This window comes from Rhinopithecus roxellana, chromosome 5 (genome assembly GCF_007565055.1).
Source record: "Rhinopithecus roxellana isolate Shanxi Qingling chromosome 5, ASM756505v1, whole genome shotgun sequence".
NCBI lineage: Eukaryota > Metazoa > Chordata > Mammalia > Primates > Cercopithecidae > Rhinopithecus > Rhinopithecus roxellana.
Window position 1 is genome coordinate 49076150 of NC_044553.1, and position 19345 is coordinate 49095494.

Here is a 19345-nt window from a genome sequence, read left to right on the forward strand (position 1 = left end):
GGCTGGAGTGCAGTGGCCAGATCTCAGCTCACTGCAAACTCTGCCTCCCGGGTTTACGCCATTCTCCTGCCTCAGCCTCCCGAGTAGCTGGGACTACAGGCGCCCGCCACCTCGCCCGGCTAGTTTTTTTTTTGTATTTTTTTTAGTAGAGATGGGGTTTCACCGTGTTAGCCAGGATGGTCTCGATCTCCTGACCTCGTGATCCGCCCGCCTCGGCCTCCCAAAGTGCTGGGATTACAGGCTTGAGCCACCGCGCCCGGCAACCTGGCTAATTTTTGTATTTTTAGTAGAGATGGGGTTTCACCATATTGGTCAAGGTGGTCTCGAACTCCTGACCTCAGGTGATTCACCCACCTTGGCCTCCCAAAGTGCTAGGATTACAGGCATGAGCCAATGTGGCCAGGCACAAATTATTATTGTTATTAGATTTCAGTTCTTGAGTGCATTTTCAGATTGCAGATTTCTTTCCTTTGTTTGAATAGGTGAGTTTGATATACTTTAGTAACGTAACTTTTAAGTAACTATAGCAGTACAATATAGTAAGAGTCTGTCAACTTACTTTCCCAACAATCCGAAGATAATTTTGTCCAGATATCTCAGGTTTTATGATAGACTTTAAAGGGCATTGATAGTCTTGAAATAAGATGAATTTTTTTAAATGATAAAAAATATTTATTAAAAAGTTTTTAAGGCCAGACACAGTGGCTTGTACCTATAATCCCAGCACTTTGGGAGGCCGAGGCAGGATGATCGCTTGAGTCCAAGAGTTCAAGACCAGCCTGGGCATCTTAGTGAGACCTCATCTTTACAAAAAATAAAATTAGCTAGGTATGGTGGTTCGTACCTGTAGTCCCAGCTACTCTGGAGACTGAGGTGGGAGGATTGCTTGAGCCTGGGAGGTTGAGGCTGCAGTGAGCCGAGATTGTTCCACTGCACTCCAGCCTGGTGGCAGAGCAAGATGCAGTTTCAAAAAACTTTTTAGTGTAAATTTGATTTTTATTCAAGAAAATCTCTATCTTTACAGAGTTCACTGCCAAATTTTAAACAAAACGAGTTTTCAGTTGTTCGGCAACATGAGGAATTTATCTGGCTTCATGATTCCTTTGTTGAAAATGAAGACTATGCAGGTTATATCGTAAGTATTGAGACTCCATTTTAATTCCATTTTCTAGGAGATTTTAGGTACTTTATTATGTTTTGGAATATTGTTTGGCATTTTTTGTGAACTGTTTTTTTGTTTGTTTTTGAGATGGAGTCTCACTCTGTTGCCCAGGCTGGAGTGTAGTGACTCAGTCTTGGCTCACTGCAGCCTCTGCCTCCCGGGTTCAAGCAATTCTCCTGCCTCAGCCTCCCAAGTAGCTGGGATTACAATCACGCACCAACACACCCAGCTAATTTTTGTATTTTTAGTAGAGACAGGGTTTCACCATGTTGGCCAGGCTGGTCTTGAACTCCTGACCTCAGATGATTCGCCCACCTCGGCCTCCCCAAGTGCTGAGATTACAGGCGTGAGCCACCGTGCCTGGCTCTGTTATGTTTTTTAGAGACAGAGTCTCACTCGTGTTGCTCAGGCTGGAGTACAATGGCGTGATCTTTGTTCACTGCAACCTCTGCCTCCTGGATTCAGGCGATTCCCCTGCCTCAGTCTCCCAAGTAGCTTGGATTACAGGCACCCGCCACCATGCCCCGCTAATTTTTTTTTTGTATTTTTAGTAGAGACAGGATTTCACCATGTTGGCCAGGCTGGTCTCCAACTCCTGACCTCAGGTGATTCTTCCTGCCTCGGCCTCCCAAAGTTCTGGGATTACAGGTATGAGCCGTCACACCCAGCCTGATATGTTTTTTTAAAATTGTCAGTTATGAAACATGTTTGGTTACCACCTTTATCCTGAAATGTTTTCTTAGGGGATGTGGGCTATGTTACATTCCCTCATTTAAACTTAATTTCTTACCGTTTGTTAGAATTGAAATGGGCTTGTCCTAGGGACTAAGGATATGTTACAAACCATACTGGTTTTAAAACCATGGTTGGGGCTGGGCGTGGTGGCTCATGTCTGTAATCCTAGCACTTTGGGAGGCTGAGGTGGGTGGATCACAAGGTCGGGAGTTCAAGACCAGCCTGGCCAAGATGGTGAAACCTCGTCTCTACTAAAAATATTTTTAAAAATTAGCTGGGCATTGTGGCAGGTGCCTGTAATCCCAGATAATGGGGAGGCTGAGGCAGAATTACTTGAACCTGGGAGGCAGAGGGTGCAGTGAGTCAAGATCCCAACACTGCACTCCAGCCTATGTGACAGAGCGAGCCGCCGTCTCAAAAAAAAAAAAAAGAAAGAAAGAAAAAACCATAGTTGGACAGATATTTAAGAGTTGGAAGTCTCGGCTGGCCATGGTGGCTCACGCCTGTAATCCCAGCACTTTGGGAGGCCAAGGCAGGCAGATCACCTGAGGTTGGGAGTTTGAGACCAGCCTGACCAACATGGAGAAACCCCCATCTCTACTAAAAATACAAAATTAGCCAGGCGTGGTGGCACATGCCTGTAATCCCAGCTACTCAGGAGACCGAGGCAGGAGAATCACTTGAACTCAGGAGGTGGTGGTTGCGGTGAGCCAAGATCACGCCATTGCACTCCAGGCTGGGCAACAAGGCACGGTGGCTCACGCTTGTAATCCCAGCACTTTAGGAGCCTGAGGTGGGTGAATCACCTGAGGCCAGGAGTTTAAGACCAGCCTGGCCAACATGGCGAAACCCCGTCTCTACCAAAAATACAAAAATTAGCTGGGTGTAGTGTTGTGCGCTTATAATCCCAGCTACTCCAGCCTGGGCGACAAAGCAAACCTCCGGCTCCAAAAAAAAAAAAAAAGTTATCTACTTTTTTTTTTTTTTTTTTTTTTGGAGACATGGTCTTCCTCTGTCACCCAGGCTGGAGTGCAGTGGTGCGGTTTTGGCTCATTGCAACCTCCGACTCCCCGGTTTAAGCGATTCTCATGCCTCAGCCTCCCGAGTCACTGGGATTATGGGCGCCTGCCACCAGGCCCAGCTAATTTTTGTATTTTTGTCAGAGACAGGATTTTGTCATGTTGGCCAGGCTGGTCTTGAACTTCTGACCTCAGGTGATCCTCCCACCTCGTCTCACAAAATGCTGGGATTATAGGCATGAGCCGCCACACCCAGCCTCAGGTTATCTAATCTTAATATGTACCAGATGTGGCCAGTCATGTTTTCTCACGCCTGTTTATCCCAGCAGTTTGGTAGGCCAAGATAGGCAGATTGCTCTAGCGCAGTAGCTCAGGACCAGCCTGGGCAACATATTGAAACCCTGTCTCTACCAAAAAAAAAATTTGATAATAATTAAATAAATATGTACCAGATGTTATAGTAAAGAATAGATGGTTATTGTGGTCTCAGCTGTTAACCGCATTCAGATTTCTTTTTTTTTTTTTGAGACGGAGTCTGGCTCTGTCGCCCAGGCTGGAGTGTAGTGGCCGGATCTCAGCTCACTGCAAGCTCCGCCTCCCGGGTTTACGCCATTCTCCTGCCTCAGCCTCCCGAGTAGCTGGGACTACAGGCGCCCGCCACTTCACCCGGCTAGTTTTTTTTTTTTTTTTGTATTTTTTAGTAGAGACAGGGTTTCACCGTGTTAGCCAGGATGGTCTCGATCTCCTCACCTAGTGATCCGCCCGTCTGGACCTCCCAAAGTGCTGGGATTACAGGCTTGAGCCACCGCGCCCAGCCTGGATTTCTAAAATTTTTTTTTTTTTAAATCATCGTGACCTGATTTCATCTCCATCCTTGTAGCTTCCACTCCTTTTCAGTAATTTGTTTTCGTTTTCTTTTTTTTTTTTTTTTTTTTGAGACAAGGTCTTGCTCTGTCAACCTAGGCTGGGGTATAGTGCTAAGCATAGCTGAATGCAGCCTCCAACTCCTAGGCTCAGGTGATCCTCCTGCCTCAGCCTTCTCGGTAGCTAAGACTACAGGTGTCTACACCCAGCTAATTTTCGAATTTTTTTTATAGAGAAGGGGTCTCACTCTTTGCTTAGGCTGGCCTCAAGTGATATTCCTTGGCATCCCAAAGTGTTAGGATTACAGGCATGAGGCCCCGCCATGCCCAGCCAACAGTTCATATTTATGGGCCCTTCCTCCTAAGACAGTTTCTTTTCCTTACATCTTTCTCTTGAATGATATATCTCTTCTAGGTCTTATATTTTTATTTAAGGTAAGTGCTTACTTACTCCCTGACTGTGGATGAATAGAGTGAAGTTAGTCATTAATCTGTGTCTTGTTCTTTTTTTTTTGAGACGGAGTCTCGCTCTGTCCCCCAGGCTGGAGTGCAGTGGCCGGATCTCAGCTCACTGCAAGCTCTGCCTGCCGGGTTCACTCCATTCTCCTGCCTCAGCCTCCCAAGTAGCTGGGACTACAGGCGCCTGCCACCTCGCCCGGCTAGTTTTTTTGTACTTTTTTTTTTTTTTTTTTTAGTAGAGACGGGGTTTCACCATGTTAGCCAGTATGGTCTCGATCTCCTGATCGAGCCCGGCCCTTTTATTTTTAAAACAGTTCTTTCTTGGCCGGGCGCGGTGGCTCAAGCCTGTAATCCCAGCACTTTGGGAGGCCGAGACGGGCGATCACAAGGTCAGGAGATCGAGACCATCCTGGCTAATACGGTGAAACCCCGTCTCTACTAAAGAATACAAAAAACTAGCCGGGCGACGAGGCGGGCGCCTGTAGTCCCAGCTACTTGGGAGGCGGAGGCAGGAGAATGGCGTGAACCTGGGAGGCGGAGCTTGCAGTGAGCTGAGACCCGGCCACCGCACTCCAGCCTGGGCGACAGAGCCAGACTGCGTCTCAAAAAAAAAAAAAAAAAAACCAGTTCTTTCTTTCTGGTACACTCCTCCTATCCAGGACCTGTTTTAACATCCCTGCTGCATTGTAATGTATTCATTAATTTAAAAATTTTTAATTAGTGTTAATTTTAAAAAACACAATAGCATAAAGCTATTAGGAGTTCATTAATTTTTAAAATGCATTTTTGTTGGCCGGGCGTGGTGGCTCACGCCTGTAATCCCAGCACTTTGGGAGGCCGAGACAGGCAGATCATGAGGTCAGGAGATCCGAGACCATCCTGGCTAACATGGTGAAACCCCATCTCTACTAAAAATACAAAAAGAAATTAGCCGGGCATGGTGGCCGGAGCTTGTACTCCCAGCTACTTGGGAGGCTGAGGCAGGAGAATGGCGTGAACCCGGGAGGCAGAGCTTGCAGTAAGCCAAGATTGTACCACTGCACTCCAGACTGGGTGACAGAGCGAGACTCCATCTCAAAAAAATATATATATACATTTTTGTTTAATCATACCATTTATATACTTTTGGAAAGCGATATGCGTATTTGTTACACGTATTCAGTCTGTGGTCAGAGCTTAGTACACACATGAATTTGAGGATTCCAGGTTGCTGTAGGAGTCTGCAGATTGGAATTTATTTAGAATTGCTGTTCTGATAGCAGAAAGTAGTTGTATCTATGCTGTATTTCTTCTTTAGTGTACAGGACTTCAGAACTCTTTTTTTTGTTTGTTTTTTGAGACGGAGTCTCACTTTGTTGCCAGGCTGGAGCACAGTAGCACCATCTCAGCTCACTGCAACCTCTGCATCCCTGGTTCAAGCAATTCTCCTGCCTCAGCCTCCCAAGTAGCTGGGACTACAGGCGTGCGCCACCACACCCAGCTAATTTTTGTATTTTTAGTAGAGACAGAGTTTCACCATGTTGGCCAGGATGGTCTCAATCTCTTGACCTCATGATCCACTTGCCTCAGCCTCCCAAAGTGCTGGGATTACAGGCATGAGCCATTGCGCTTGGTCAAAACTCTTAATTTCTACAACTAGTCAAGTTCTCCAGTCTGAATTTGGGTGTTCCTGGTGTTCAGCTCAGTCTGGATACCCTTAGCTTTCCCAGACGCAGTCTTTTATGGTGGCGGTAGTACAGTGCTTCAAGAAATGAAAATTTCCTTAAAATTAGTGATTTGGTCCTGTTACAGATTCCACCAGCACCACCAAGACCTGACTTTGATGCTTCAAGGGAAAAACTACAGAAGCTTGGTGAAGGAGAAGGGTCGATGACGAAGGAGGAATTCACAAAGATGAAACAGGAACTGGAAGCGTATGTGATTTTTTTTTTTTTTTTTGGGTTGTTGTTGCCTTTGTTAATTGTGCTTGCCTTTTTTGGTGTTTTCTGATATCCCATCATTTTAATTGTTTCACCATGGAGACCCTTTCTGGAAGATGCAGGTTTAAGTCATACAACCAGTATTAATGATCATGATCAGAGCCTACAGGAAAATTATAGAATAATTGTCTCCACTGTAAAATTATTTAAATTCATATTTGAAATAGACCCTGAAAGTTGAAAATGGAAGATCCAAAAGCTTATTTTAAAAAAGTAAAAGGTCCAGTCTCTTTTTGGACTTAGGGGAAAAAGAAATAGAGAACATGACTTTTTAAAGCAGAATAGACATTGTTTTGTTTTTTTTCTATTTGCAAAGCCTTAGTCACTACCAACCTAGTTCTCTTTTTTCAATGTGGACATATTGCCATAATTCTCAAAAGAGAATGTACTGAGCAACTACATATATTCTGTTTTCTTAAAAATGCATGTATATGCAATGCGAATTATCACAATTTTTTCAAGAATCTAATACATTTCTAGTATATATGAAACTAATACAGTCATTTCATGAAAAACAGTTTTTAACTATTCTCTAGTTACTTTGCTTCTATATTCTTTTCCCTTTGGGCAGAAGCCACAGGCAGAGAAAGGAAGAAAGGGAAATTATGTACAGGCTGAGTATCACTTACACAGAATGCCTGGGAGTACATTTTGGATTTTAATTTTTGGTTTTTTTTTTTTGGACTGTTTCCTTTATATTTACTGGTTGAGCATCCCTAATCTGAAATCTGAAATGTTCTGATGAATATTTCCTTTGAGCGTCATGTCTTTGTTTAAAACTTTTCAGATTTTGAAGTATTTTGGATTTCAGATTTTGGGGTATATTTTCAGATGCTCAGCCTATATTTCATTTTTAGTGTATTTACTAAACATACAGAATCTTTCCCCTTTTATTAAACATTTGGAGTAATTTTGGATTTGCTGGATATGTTTCTCTATTTTGAGAGTTGTACAAGGAAATAATTTTCCTTAGTTATCACCTCTGTCACTTTTTTGGGTCATTTCTCCCTTTCATACATTTCCTCTCTTCTTCTTCCACTAGTTTCAGTTATCAGTTATATATTGACACTGCCACTAGACTCCTCCTCAGGATGCTAAACTCTTGAAAAAATAAATCAGCAAAGCAGGTCTTGGATGCAAGCAGTGGTCTGATAGCAGACAGATATATATTCAAAGTTTGTAAGATTGAAAACTGGAAATGAGCAGAGCACATTAATATAGAAGAATCTGTGATTTTCCAGTGGCCCTGATCATGGTTCTTTTGTGGTCTGGTTAGGGGTTGGATAACAGAGAACCTTGGGTTTATTCTACTGCTACCTCCATCCTCTGCATCCTTCTTTTTTGTCTTCACTGAATGACTACCCTCACAGAGATCAAACTTCTCCCAACATTGGTCCTGCTGGTTTGCTGGTATGTAAAACTTATCCTTCTTGCACGTAGTTGTGAAGCAAGAATATCAGGCCTTTTCCTTGAATTTTTTTTTCCCCCCAAACTGACATGTATTACTTTGTGGTCTCTGAGATTCACTGCTGGTATTAAAATATTTTAAACACATTTCATTGGTGTAATGGCAAAAAAATCAGTTTCTTCGTAGTGTGTTTCTTGTGTGTTTGGGTAATTAGATGAAAATAATTATTAACGTTGAAAATATGCTCACTGAGGTTTTTGGGTTTTAATTTTTTTTTGTACTAAGTTGTTTAAAAGCAGTAATTGGATATTGAATCATTAAGATTCTATCAAATAATTTGTAGCATACTTTATCTAGAGCTGAGAACAAGCAGCCCTATAGTTAACTTTAACATCAACTCTCGTAGTAAGAAAAATTTGTAAAACTTAAAAATATTAACAATCAGATATAAATATTATTAACTGGCATGAAATCTTTTTCAAAGCTGGGTTTTATGTATTTCATTAACAGTTCAACTAAAACCCTTGTTTACCTGAATTATATCTTTGTATCTCTAATTTTGCATTTGGAATAATCCAAAGAATATTTTCTGAAAAAAATTGTTGCAGGTGACCTTTTAGTTAATGGAGTTTTTTACCTTTAATTATCTGTATTGTTTCTAGTGAATATTTGGCAATATTCAAGAAGACAGTTGCGATGCATGAAGTGTTCCTGTGTCGTGTGGCAGCACATCCTATTTTGAGAAAAGATTTAAATTTCCATGTCTTCTTGGAATATAATCAAGATGTGAGTATCAAATTGATTGGTGGTCAAGTTTTCTTTTTTTTTTTTTTGAGATGGAGTCTCGCTCTGTTTCCCAGGCTAGAGTGCAGTGGCATGATCTTGACTCATTGAAAGCTCCACCTCCCAGGTTCACACCATTCTCCTGTCTCAGCCTCCCTAGTAGCTGGGAGTACAGGCGCCCACCACCACGCCCGGCTAATTTTTTCTATTTTTTAGTAGAGATGGGATTTCACCGTGTTAGTCAGGATGGTCTCGATCTCCTGACCTTGTGATCCGCCCGCCTTGGCCTCCCAAAGTTCTGGGATTACAGGCGTGAGCCACCGCGCCTGGCCCAAGTTTTGTTTTTAAAGAGTCATTGGAAAAGGCAAGAGTAGTTAGAAAAGGCTCAAGGCCCTTTTTTAGAATGTTTGTATTTTTCTCTTTTTTTTTTTTTTTTTGAGACAGAGTCTTGCTCTGTCATCCGGGCTGAAGTGCTGTGGCGCAATCTCTGCTCACTGCGACATCCTCCTCCCAGGTTCAAGTGAATCTCGTGCCTCAGCTTCCCAAGACTACGTGCCTGTAGTCCCAGCTAATTTTTTTTTTTTTTTTTTTTGAGATGGAATTTTGCTCATGTTTCCCAGGCTGGAACGCAATGGTGCAGTCTCGGCTTACCACAGCTTCTGCCTCCTGGGTTCAAGCGATTCTTCTGACTCAGACTCCCAAGTAGCTGGGATTACAGGAATGCACCACCATGCCAAGATGATTTTTGTATTTTTAGTAGAGACGGGGTTTCTCCATGTTGGTCAGGCTGGTCTCAAGCTCCCGACCTCAGGTGATTCACCCACCTCAGCCTCCCAAAGTGCTGGGATTATAGGTGTAAGCCACTGCGCCCAGCCTAATTTTTGTATTTTTAGTAGAGACGGAGTTTCACCATGTTGGCCAGGCTGGTCTCGAACTCCTCACCTCAGGTGATCCACCCGCCTCAGGCTCCCAAAGTGCTGGGATTATAGGCGTGAGCCGCGCCTGGCCTGTTTGTATTTTTCAAGTTAAGTGACACTTTTTCAGTAGTAATGCAGTTATTTCAGTAGAACTTGAGTAGATTAATTGACAGAATGATAGTTACGCATGTTACTAGCCAGGCATGGTGTCTCATGCCTGTAATCCCAGCACTTTGGGAGGCCGACCCAGGCAGATCACCTGAGGTCAGGAGTTCGAGACCAGCCTGGCCAACATGATGAAACCCCATCTCTACTAAAAATACAAAAATTATCTGGGCATGGTGGTGGGTGCCTGTACCAGCTACTCGGGAGGCTAAGACAGGAGAATCATTTGAACCCGGGAGGCAGAGGTTGCAGAGAGCCGAGATCGTGCCTTGCACTGCAGCCTGGGGGACAAAAGTGAAATTCCTATCTCAAAAACTAACAATAAAAAATAAAAAAATCGTGTTACTGGCTGGGCACAGTGATGCCTGTAATCCCAGCACTTTGGGAGGCTGAGGCAGGTGGATCACAAGGTCAGCAGATCGAGACCATCCTGGCTAACATGGTGAAACCCCGTCTCTACTAAAAATACAAAAAAAATTAGCCAGGCGTGGTGGCGGGCGTCTGTAGTCCCAGCTACTCAGGAGGCTGAGGCAGGAGAATGGTGTGAACCCAGGAGGCAGAGCTTGCAGTGAGCCGAGATCACGCCATTGCATTCCAGCCTGGGCAACAGAGAGAGACTCCTTCTCAAAATAAATAAATAAATAAATAATCATGTTACTTCAAGGGACACTGGTTTTTTTTTTTGTAATCCTTAATTGCAAATCTCTTGAGAAGTAGGGGCGAGGCACGGTGGCTCAGCCTATAATTCCAGCACTTTGGGAGGCTGAGGCAGGTGGATCACGAGGTCAGGAGGTTGAGACCAGCCTGGCCAATATGGTGAAACCCCGTCTCTACTTAAAATACAAAAATTACCTGGGGTTGGTGGCTACATGCCTGTCGTCCCAGCTACTCGGGAGGCTGAGGTAGAAGAATTGCTTGAATCTGGGAGGCGGAGTTTGCAGTAAGCCAAGGTTGCACCACTGCTTTCCAGCCTGAGTGACAAAGTGAGACTCCGTCTCAAAAAAACAAAAACAAAAGAAATAGGGTTATCACATTGACTAATGTTCTTAAATTTGAGTTTGGAGTCTTCTGAAGCCTTGTAGAGAATTCCGAGGAGGTGATTGAGCTAAAGAATTCCAGATTTGGGTAAATCATTGACTCTGAATCTGTTTAACTGACCATTGGTGCTGATCGGTTGTTACTTTTCCTTTCCCTGCCTACTAAAAACTTTTTTTTTTTTTTTTGAGATGGAATCTCTCTCTGTCGCCCAGGCTGGAGTGCAGTGGCACGATCTCGGCTCACTACAACCTCCGCCTCCCAGGTTCAAGCGATTCCTCTGCCTCTCCCGAGTAGCCACCATACCCAACTAAATTTGTTTTTTAGTAGAGACAGGGTTTTGCCCTGTTGATCAGGCTGGTCTCGAACTCCTGACCTCAGGTGACCCACCTGCATCGGCCTCCCAAAGTGCGGGGATTGCAGGTGTGAGCCACTGCACCAGGCCAGGGTGGTTGCGCTTTAAAGATTTCTTCGTTCATAGTGCTGGCAACAAATTTTTTACTGAATGACTGATACAAATCTTGGAACCTATGTTTGGATGGCAAGATTAATTAATAATTTTCGCAGAAAATAAATGTAGCATAGTGCTCATGTACTTACAGGTTAACCTCAAGATCAAAGAATTTGGGCTGGGTGTGGTAAGTCACACCTTTAATCCCAGTACTTTAGGAGGCCGAGGCAGGAGGAGTGCTTGAGCTGAGGAGTTCGAGACCAGCCTGGGCAACATAGTATGACCCTGTCTGTTTAAAGAAAGAAAAGAAGAAAGAAAAAAGCCAGGTGTGGTGGCTCATTCCTGTAATCCCAACACTTTGGCAGGCTGAGGCAAGGCATTCACTTGAGGCCAGGAGTTCAAGACCAGCCTGGGCAACATGGTGAAACCCCCATCTCTACTAAAAACACAAACATTAGCTGGGCATGGTGGCGCTTGCCTGTAATCCCAGCTACTTGGGAGGCTGAGACATGAGAATCACTTGTATATGGGAGGTGGAGGTGGCAGTGAGCTGAGATTGTGCAACAGCATGGGTGACAGAGAGGTTCTGTCTCAAAAGAGAAAAAAGAGAAAAGAAGCTAAAGTTTGTGAGTAAGGATGAGATGCTCAAAATTTGATTTGGGAAAGCTGTCCCAGGCAATAGAATGGATTGGAATAAGATGAGAATTATTAACTAATAGATCAGTCTAGGAAAGAGATGATGAAGACTTTACTAGGAGAATAGGAGTGGAAAGGGACAGTTTTCAGTCATTTGCTGGTAGAATTTGAGCTGTGAGGAAAAGGAAGAAGTTGTAGAAATTTCAAGATTTAAATGAGAAGTATGGAATTTTAAGGAACATGTTGGAGTCAGACTGTTCGGATGAAGGGGCCACAATTCAAAGAGGGAAGATAGAAATTTTGGAGTTTAGATTTTTTTTTTTCTTTTTTTCTTTGTTTTTGAGATGGAGTCTTGCTCTGTTGCCCAGGCTGGAGTGTGGTGGTGCGATCTCAGCTCAGTACAACCTCTGCCTCCCAGGTTCAAGTGATTCTCCAGCCTCAGCCTCCCGAGTAGCTGGGATTACAGGCACGTTTCACCATGCCTGGCTAATTTTTTGTTGTTGTTGTTGAGATGGAGTTTCGCTCTTGTTGCCCAGGCTGGAATGCAATGGTGCGATCTCAGCTCATGGCAACCTCTGCCTCCTGGGTTCAAAAGATTCTCTTGCCTCAGTCTCCCTAGTAGCTGGGATTATAAGCAGATACCACGACGCCCAGCTAATTTTAGTATTTTTAGTAGAGATGGGGTTTCACCATGTTGGTCAAGGCTAGTTTCAAACTCCTGACCTCAGGTGATCCACCGGCCTTGGCCTCTCAAAGGGCTGGGATTACAGGCATGAGCCACTGCGCCCAGCCCAGAGATTAAATTATAATGAGGACTGTGTTAGAGTCATCTGATGTGAGGTTACAGTCACAGTCTCCATGTAAGGAAATTATGTGGGCAATTGGATATAACATGTAAGGTTAAGGAATGAGCATATGGGTAGTATTCTAGTCTGTTTGGCTGCTATAGCAAAATACCTTAGACTGGCTAATTTATAAACAACAGAATTTATCATTTACAGTTTTGGAGAATGGGAAGTCCAAGATCAGGGTGCTGGCAGATTGCGTGTCTGGTGAGGGCGCTTGTGCTTCATAGTTGGCACCTTTTTGTTGTGTTCTCACGTGGCATAAGGAAGGGGCAAGAGGATAACATTCCCTCAGCCTCTTTTATAAGGACTAATCCCATTTATGAAGCCTCCACCCTCATGACCTAATCACTTCTCAAAAGCCCCACCTATTTTTAAGAGATGGAGTCTTGCTGTATTGCCCAGGCTGAAATGTAATGGCTATTCACAGGTGCAGTTATAGCACATTGCAGCCTCAAACTCCTGGCATCAAATGATCCTCCCACCTCAGCCTCCCAAGTAGCTGGGACTCCAGGCACGAGCCACTGCACCTGGCTCAGGCCCACCTCTTCTTAATTATTATTATCTTGGGAGTTAAGCTTCAAGATACCGGCCAGTCGTGGTGATGCATGCCTGTAATCCCAGCACTTTGGGAGGCCGAGGTGTTTGGATCACCTGAGGTCAGGAGTTCAGGACCACTCTGGCCAACACAGTGAAATCCTGTTTCTACTAAAAATAGTCGAGCATGATGGTACATGCCTCTGGTCCCAGCTCCTCGGGAGGCTGAGGCAGGAGAATAGCTTGAACCCAGGAGGCAGAGGTTGCAGTGAGCCTAGATCACGCCACTGTACTTCAGCCTAGATGACAGAGGGAGACAGTGTCTCAAAAAAATTTTTTTTCAGCATATGAATTTTAGGGGGACACATACATTCAGACCATAGCAGGTAGTGATAAACAGTTATGAGTCATTTACATAAAGGTGGGCATTGAAGCAATGGAAGTTCACGGGAATTAGATGGGTTGCTCCTTTATGGAGCACCCTGATGCAACAAGTGCTAGGAGTCAAAGAGTTAGCTGCTGCTTGTTGGTTTTGCCCTTGGATAACCATTCATGTTGTTCAAAGTCATCTTTTTTGTGTCCCCTGTGCTATAAATTGCTGACCCCAAAAGCCAGACAAGAGACACTTGGATGAGTGCAGAGTTCCAAATGTATAGGATATGTATTCAGACTTATTGAGGAATCGTACAGTAGTATATTGTGCCCCAATAAATTTTACATGTTTAAAGGAATTCTCGAGCCAAAATTTTAATTGTGTATTAAAATTTTATAAAGCAGTGTTTGACAAAATACGGTGAGAGGGCTGCTTGCAACAGAATTATCAGATATGCTCATAAAATGTGAAATATCTAGGCCTTCTTATTGACCAACTGAACCTGAATCTTTGAGAGTGAGTCCTGAATATCTGTATTATTACCAAACTCCTTTTTATGCCCTAAAATTTGAAAATCATTGATGTACATGATGAAATTGCCACTTATATATTAAGATTAAAAACTAGGATCCTTTTGAGATTGCCATTTAAATATCAAAGAAAAAGGAGGCACTACTTTTGTAACCTTAAAAAATGTTAAATTACCTTTCAGTTGAGTGTGCGAGGAAAAAATAAAAAAGAGAAACTTGAAGATTTCTTTAAAAACATGGTTAAATCAGCAGACGGAGTAATCGTTTCAGGAGTAAAGGTAAGATTTTACTTGATTAACTGTGGTATTGAGACTTCTTTTAAAAGGGAGATAGATTGAGATTTCAAATGTGCAGAATTAGAGTAAAAGACATTTGTATGGTTAGAATCTTTAGTCCTAGGAACAGGAGGAATCCCCTTGACCTGGATTCCTCTCCTTAGAGCGTTCCCTTCTACAGTGGATGAGAAGTCTTAAGCTAAGGGAATTTGCCCAACTGCAGCCCACACCCCTTCCCTTCACATCAAACCAGGATACAGGTTTCTAGAATCCCCTATTTCCCTTCCCAAATCCCAAGCCTTGCAGTTCCTACATGGGCAACGTCTCTGAGTTCGTGCCATTCATGTATATTCCATGAGTGGTTAAGGGGTGATCATGGGGCAGGTGGGTGGAGGGGAGGGACAGTGTGCAATTTGGAATGTCCACCCACATGCACATGAAGTCCTCCTAGATGCAGGACAGACAGAGCTGCAGAGCGTACCAAGAGGTGCTGCCTCTGTTTTTACATTTAACGTTTAGCCTTGGAAATGTTAGGGACAGACCTAAGTTCAGCTTTGGAGTTAGAAGATCTCTGTTGAGGCCGAGCACGGTGGCCCACGCCTGTAATCCCAGCACTTTGGGAGGCCAAGGTGGGTGGATCATTTGAGATCAGGAGTTCAAGACCAGCCTGGAGGTCTCGGGAGGCTGAGGAACCTAGGAGGCGGAGGTTGCAGTGAGCTGAGATTTCACCACTGCACTCTAGCCTGGGCGACAGAGTGAGACACCCTGTCCCCCCAAAAAAAACAAAAAAAAAAAGATCTCAGTTGGAGTTTTGGTGTTGCTTCAAGCTACATGTCCTTGGGAAAAGTTACTTTATTTTATTTTTCTGGATCTCGGTTTTTCCATTTTCTCTCTTTTTTCTTTTTTTTCCCCAAGATAGAGTCTTGCTCTGTCGCCCAGGCTGGAGTGCAGTGGCATAATCTCAGCTCACTGCAACCTCTGCCTCCCAGGTTCAAGCAATTCTCCTGCCTCAGCCTCCTGAGTAGCTGGAATTACAGGCACCCGCCACCATGCCCGGCTAATTTTTGTATTTTTAGTGGAAACGGGGTTTCACCATGTTGGCCAGGCTGGTCTCAAAGTCTTGACCTCCTGATCTGCCTGCCTCAGCCTCCCAAAGTGCTGGGATGTTACAGGTGTGAACCACTGCGCCCTGGCAGATTTTCCATTTTCAAAATGGGGTTAATAATACTACCCACCTTACTGACTTAATAAAAAGATTGAGATAATATGTGTGGAAAACACCTACTTTTTTTTCTTTCTTTTTTTTTTTTTGAGATGGAGTCTGACTCTGTCGCCCGGGCTGGAGTGCAGTGGCGGGATCTCAGCTCACTGCAAGCTCCGCCTCCCGGCCGGGTTTACACCATTCTCCTGCCTCAGCCTCCGGAGTACTGGGACTACAGGCGCCCGCCACCTCTCCCGGCTAGTTTTTTGTATTTTTAGTAGAGACGGGGTTTCACCGTGTTAGCCAGGATGGTCTCGATCTCCTGGCCTCGTGATCCGCCTGTCTCGGCCGCCCAAAGTGCTGGGATTACAGGCTTGAGCCACCGCGCCCGGCTCTTTTTTTTTTTTTTTTTTTTTGAGACGGAGTCTCGCTCTGTCGCCCAGGCTCGAGTGCAGTGGCACGATCTCGGCTCACTGCAAGCTCCGCCTCCTGGGTTTACGCCATTCTCCTGCCTCAGCCTCCTGAGTAGCTGCGACTACAGGCGCCCGCCACCTTGCCCGGCTAGTTTTTAGTATTTTTTTTAGTAGAGATGGGGTTTTACCTTGTTAGCCAGGATGATCTCCATCTCCTGACCTCGTGATCTGCCCGTCTCGGCCTCCCAAAGTGCTGGGATTACAGGCTTGAGCCACCGCGCCCGGCCCTTTTTTTTTTTTTTTTTTTTTTTTTTGAGACGGAGTCTTGCTCTCTCGCCCAGGCTGTAGTGCAGTGGCATGGTCTCGGCTCACTGCACATTCCGCCTCCCAGGTTCACGCCATTCCCCTGCCTCAGCCTCCCGTGTAGCTGGGACTGCAGGCGCCCGCCACCATGCCCAGCTAATTTTTTTGTATTTTTAGTAGAGACAGGGTTTCACTGTGTTGGCCAGGATGGTCTCGATCTCCTCACCTCGTGATCTGCCTGCCTTGGCCTCCCAAAGTGCTGGGATTATAGGCGTGAGCCACTGCGCCCGGCCGAAAACACCTGTATTTTTCTTAATGATGTTCTAAAAATGGTACAAGAGTTGATTTATCTGAAGATTCTTACCGTTACAATATGAGAACAATGTTTCTATTATTAAGCAAATACTAGGAAAAAAAGAATGCTGCTTTGTCATCATCGCCTGTTTTTATAGACATAATAAAATCGGTGTGTAGAGTACTATTTGATTTATACTCTGATTTTTCAGAGACAAGTCAGTGGATACTTGACAGTGCATGTGCTGTGGCTGCTTTCCAATAAGGACTCAGCTTACTTCCCTTTGATGCTGCTTATGCATTAATATCAACCATTTTTCTTAGCCATTAAATGTAAACCACTATGTTGATTATAATTTTGATCATTTTATTAATAGAGTAATAACATTTTTGAACACTTATACTGTGTTGATTGGTAGCCCACATTTTCTTGTGTAATCTTCACAACAACCCTGCCAGTGTTATCCACATTTTTATAATTAAGAAAACTGGCCTGGCGCGGTGGCTCACGCCTGTAATCCTAGCACTTTGGGAGGCCAAGGCGGGCGGATCACCTGAGGTTGGGAGTTTGAGACCAGCCTGGCCAACATGGAGAAACCCTGTCTCTACGAAAAATACAAAATTAGCCAGGCATGGTGGCTCATGCCTGTAATCCCAGCTACTCGGGAGGCTTCTGAGGCAGGAGAATCGCCTGAACCCTGGAGGCAGAGGTTGCAGTTTGCCAAGATTGTGCCATTGCACTCTAGCCTGGGCGAAAGAGAAAGAGAGAACTGTTACATATGAATTATGAATTTTATTTTAATATTTATTTTTTATTTTATTTTGTGTTTTGAGACAGGGTCTTGCTCTGTTGCCTTAGGCTGCTGTGCAGCCCCAGTCTCAGCTCACTGCAACCTCTGCCTCCCAGGCTCAGATGATCCTCCCACTTCAGCCTCCCAAGTAGCTGGAACTATAGGTGCATGCCACCGCACCCAGCTAATTTTTGTATTTTTTGTGGAGACAGTTTGTCCATGTTGCCCAGGCTGAACTAACTCCTGGGCTCAAGTGATCTGCCCACCTCGGCCTCCCCAAAGTGCTGGGATTACAGGTGTGAGCCACTGTATCCAGCTGAATTACAGCTTTCAATGACATTTTGTCAGTACTGACTCTTGCTGCTTGTGTTCTGTTGATACTGGTCTCCAATTATATCCTGTCAGCTGATGCTTTTTCACTTAATTATTGGTAATGTACAAGGGGGTAAAATACTATTAATTTTGTTTTTGTGCCAGGTGCAGTGGCTCACTCCTGTAATCCTAACACTTTGGGAGGCTGAGGCAGGTGGATCACTTTAACTCAGGAGTTTAAGACCAGCCTGGGCAACATGACAAAACCCTGTCTCTACAAAAAATACAAAAATTATTTTGGCGTCGTGGCATGCACCTGTAGTCCCAGCTACTTGGGATGCTAAGTCAGGAGGATTGCTTGAACCAGGGAGGTTGAGGCTGCAGTGAGCCATGTTTGCACCACTGTAGTCCAGCCTGGATTACAAAGCAAGACTCTGTCTGAAGATAATAATAATAATTTTTATTTTTAATGTATAGCTAGCTTTGTTTCAAAAAAAAAAAGATTGAAGACAGTGGTTAATCGTATTATTGCTCTCAGATAGTTTGGCCAGGTTCCTCAGTGCAGTCAGAAAGGGCTTTAATGACTAAGGCTAGGCAGCCTTCAGGAATGGCCAGTAGAATACGTAACAGGCCAAGAAAAATAGATTTTCACTTCTGTCCACCAGAATTGTTTTCTTTTTCCTTAAAAACAATTGATCACTTACGCTGGCAATAGTATGTTTACTGAAGAGGCAAAATTGTAGAGGCAGATCACAAATAAGTACACCATGTGAGGCCAAGTGCGGTGGCTCATGCCTGTAATCCCAGCACTATAGCACTTTGGGAGGCCTAGGCGGGCGGATCACTTGAGGTCAGAAACTTGAGACCAGTCTGGCCAACATGGCGAAACTCTGTCTCTACTGAAAAATACAAAAATTAGGCTGGGCGTGGTGGCTTACATCTAATTCCAGCACTTTGGGAGGCCAAGGCGGGTGGATCACGAGGTCAGGTGTTCGAGACCAGTGTGACCAACATGGTGAAACCCTGTCTCTACTAAAAATACAAAAAAAAAATTAACTGGGCGTGGTGGTGTGCGCCCGTAGTCTTAGCTACTCAGGAGGCTGAGGCAGGAGAATCGCTTGAACCCAGGAGGCGGAGGTTGCAGTGAGCCGAGATCGCGCCACTGCACTCCAGCCTGGTGACAGAGCGAGACTCCGCCTAAAAAAAAAACCAAAAATAGCTGGGTGTAGTGGTGTGCACCTGTAGTCCCAGCTATTGGTACGCCGAGGCAGGAGAATCACTTGAACCCGGCAGGCAGAGGTTGCAGTGAACCAAGATCATGCCACGGCACTCCAGCCTAGGCGACAGAGTGAGACTCCATCTCAAAAAAAAAAAAAAGAGTACAGCATGTGAACTTGGACCTATTTGGGGAGCACTAAGCCTTCAGTTACAAAATCATAGAAGATTTCTTACTTGATAGATAGAAATACATGTCTATTAAAGTCTTGTTGGTGAAATTAGTACAGTAACATCTGACTATTAGAGGATAGCTGTGCTATTTTACTGATAATCTTTTGTATTTATAAAGTTATTTACATATTAAACTAAAGCAAATAAGTGAAAAAAGTTTATATTTTCTTTTGGTCTTGTAGGATGTAGATGATTTCTTTGAGCATGAACGAACATTTCTTTTGGAATATCATAACCGAGTTAAGGATGCATCTGCTAAATCTGATAGAATGACAAGATCCCACAAAAGTAAGATTTTTCTGTGGTTAAAGCTTATATCTTTTAATGGAATAATTATAAAGTTCATATTATAGTTTGAAAAAGTCTTAATATAGAGCAGTAGTTCTCAAACTGTGGTCTGTTGGAGTCTA

General features: G+C 44.1%; 1 protein-coding gene across 2 annotated transcripts in view; it reads left to right on the plus strand.

The window, feature by feature from the left end:
* Positions 1-19345, plus strand: part of SNX6 (sorting nexin 6) — a 68609-nt gene that overhangs the window by 19644 nt on the left and 29620 nt on the right. Inside the window, exons 4-8 of one of the 2 annotated variants that reach the window (XM_010366591.2) lie at positions 1025-1135; positions 6030-6151; positions 8288-8411; positions 14080-14175; positions 19118-19223. In XM_010366591.2, coding sequence (XP_010364893.1) covers positions 1025-1135; positions 6030-6151; positions 8288-8411; positions 14080-14175; positions 19118-19223 — 559 coding nt within the window. The remainder of the gene's footprint in view (positions 1-1024; positions 1136-6029; positions 6152-8287; positions 8412-14079; positions 14176-19117; positions 19224-19345) is intronic. The other variant, XM_010366597.2, reaches the window with a different exon arrangement.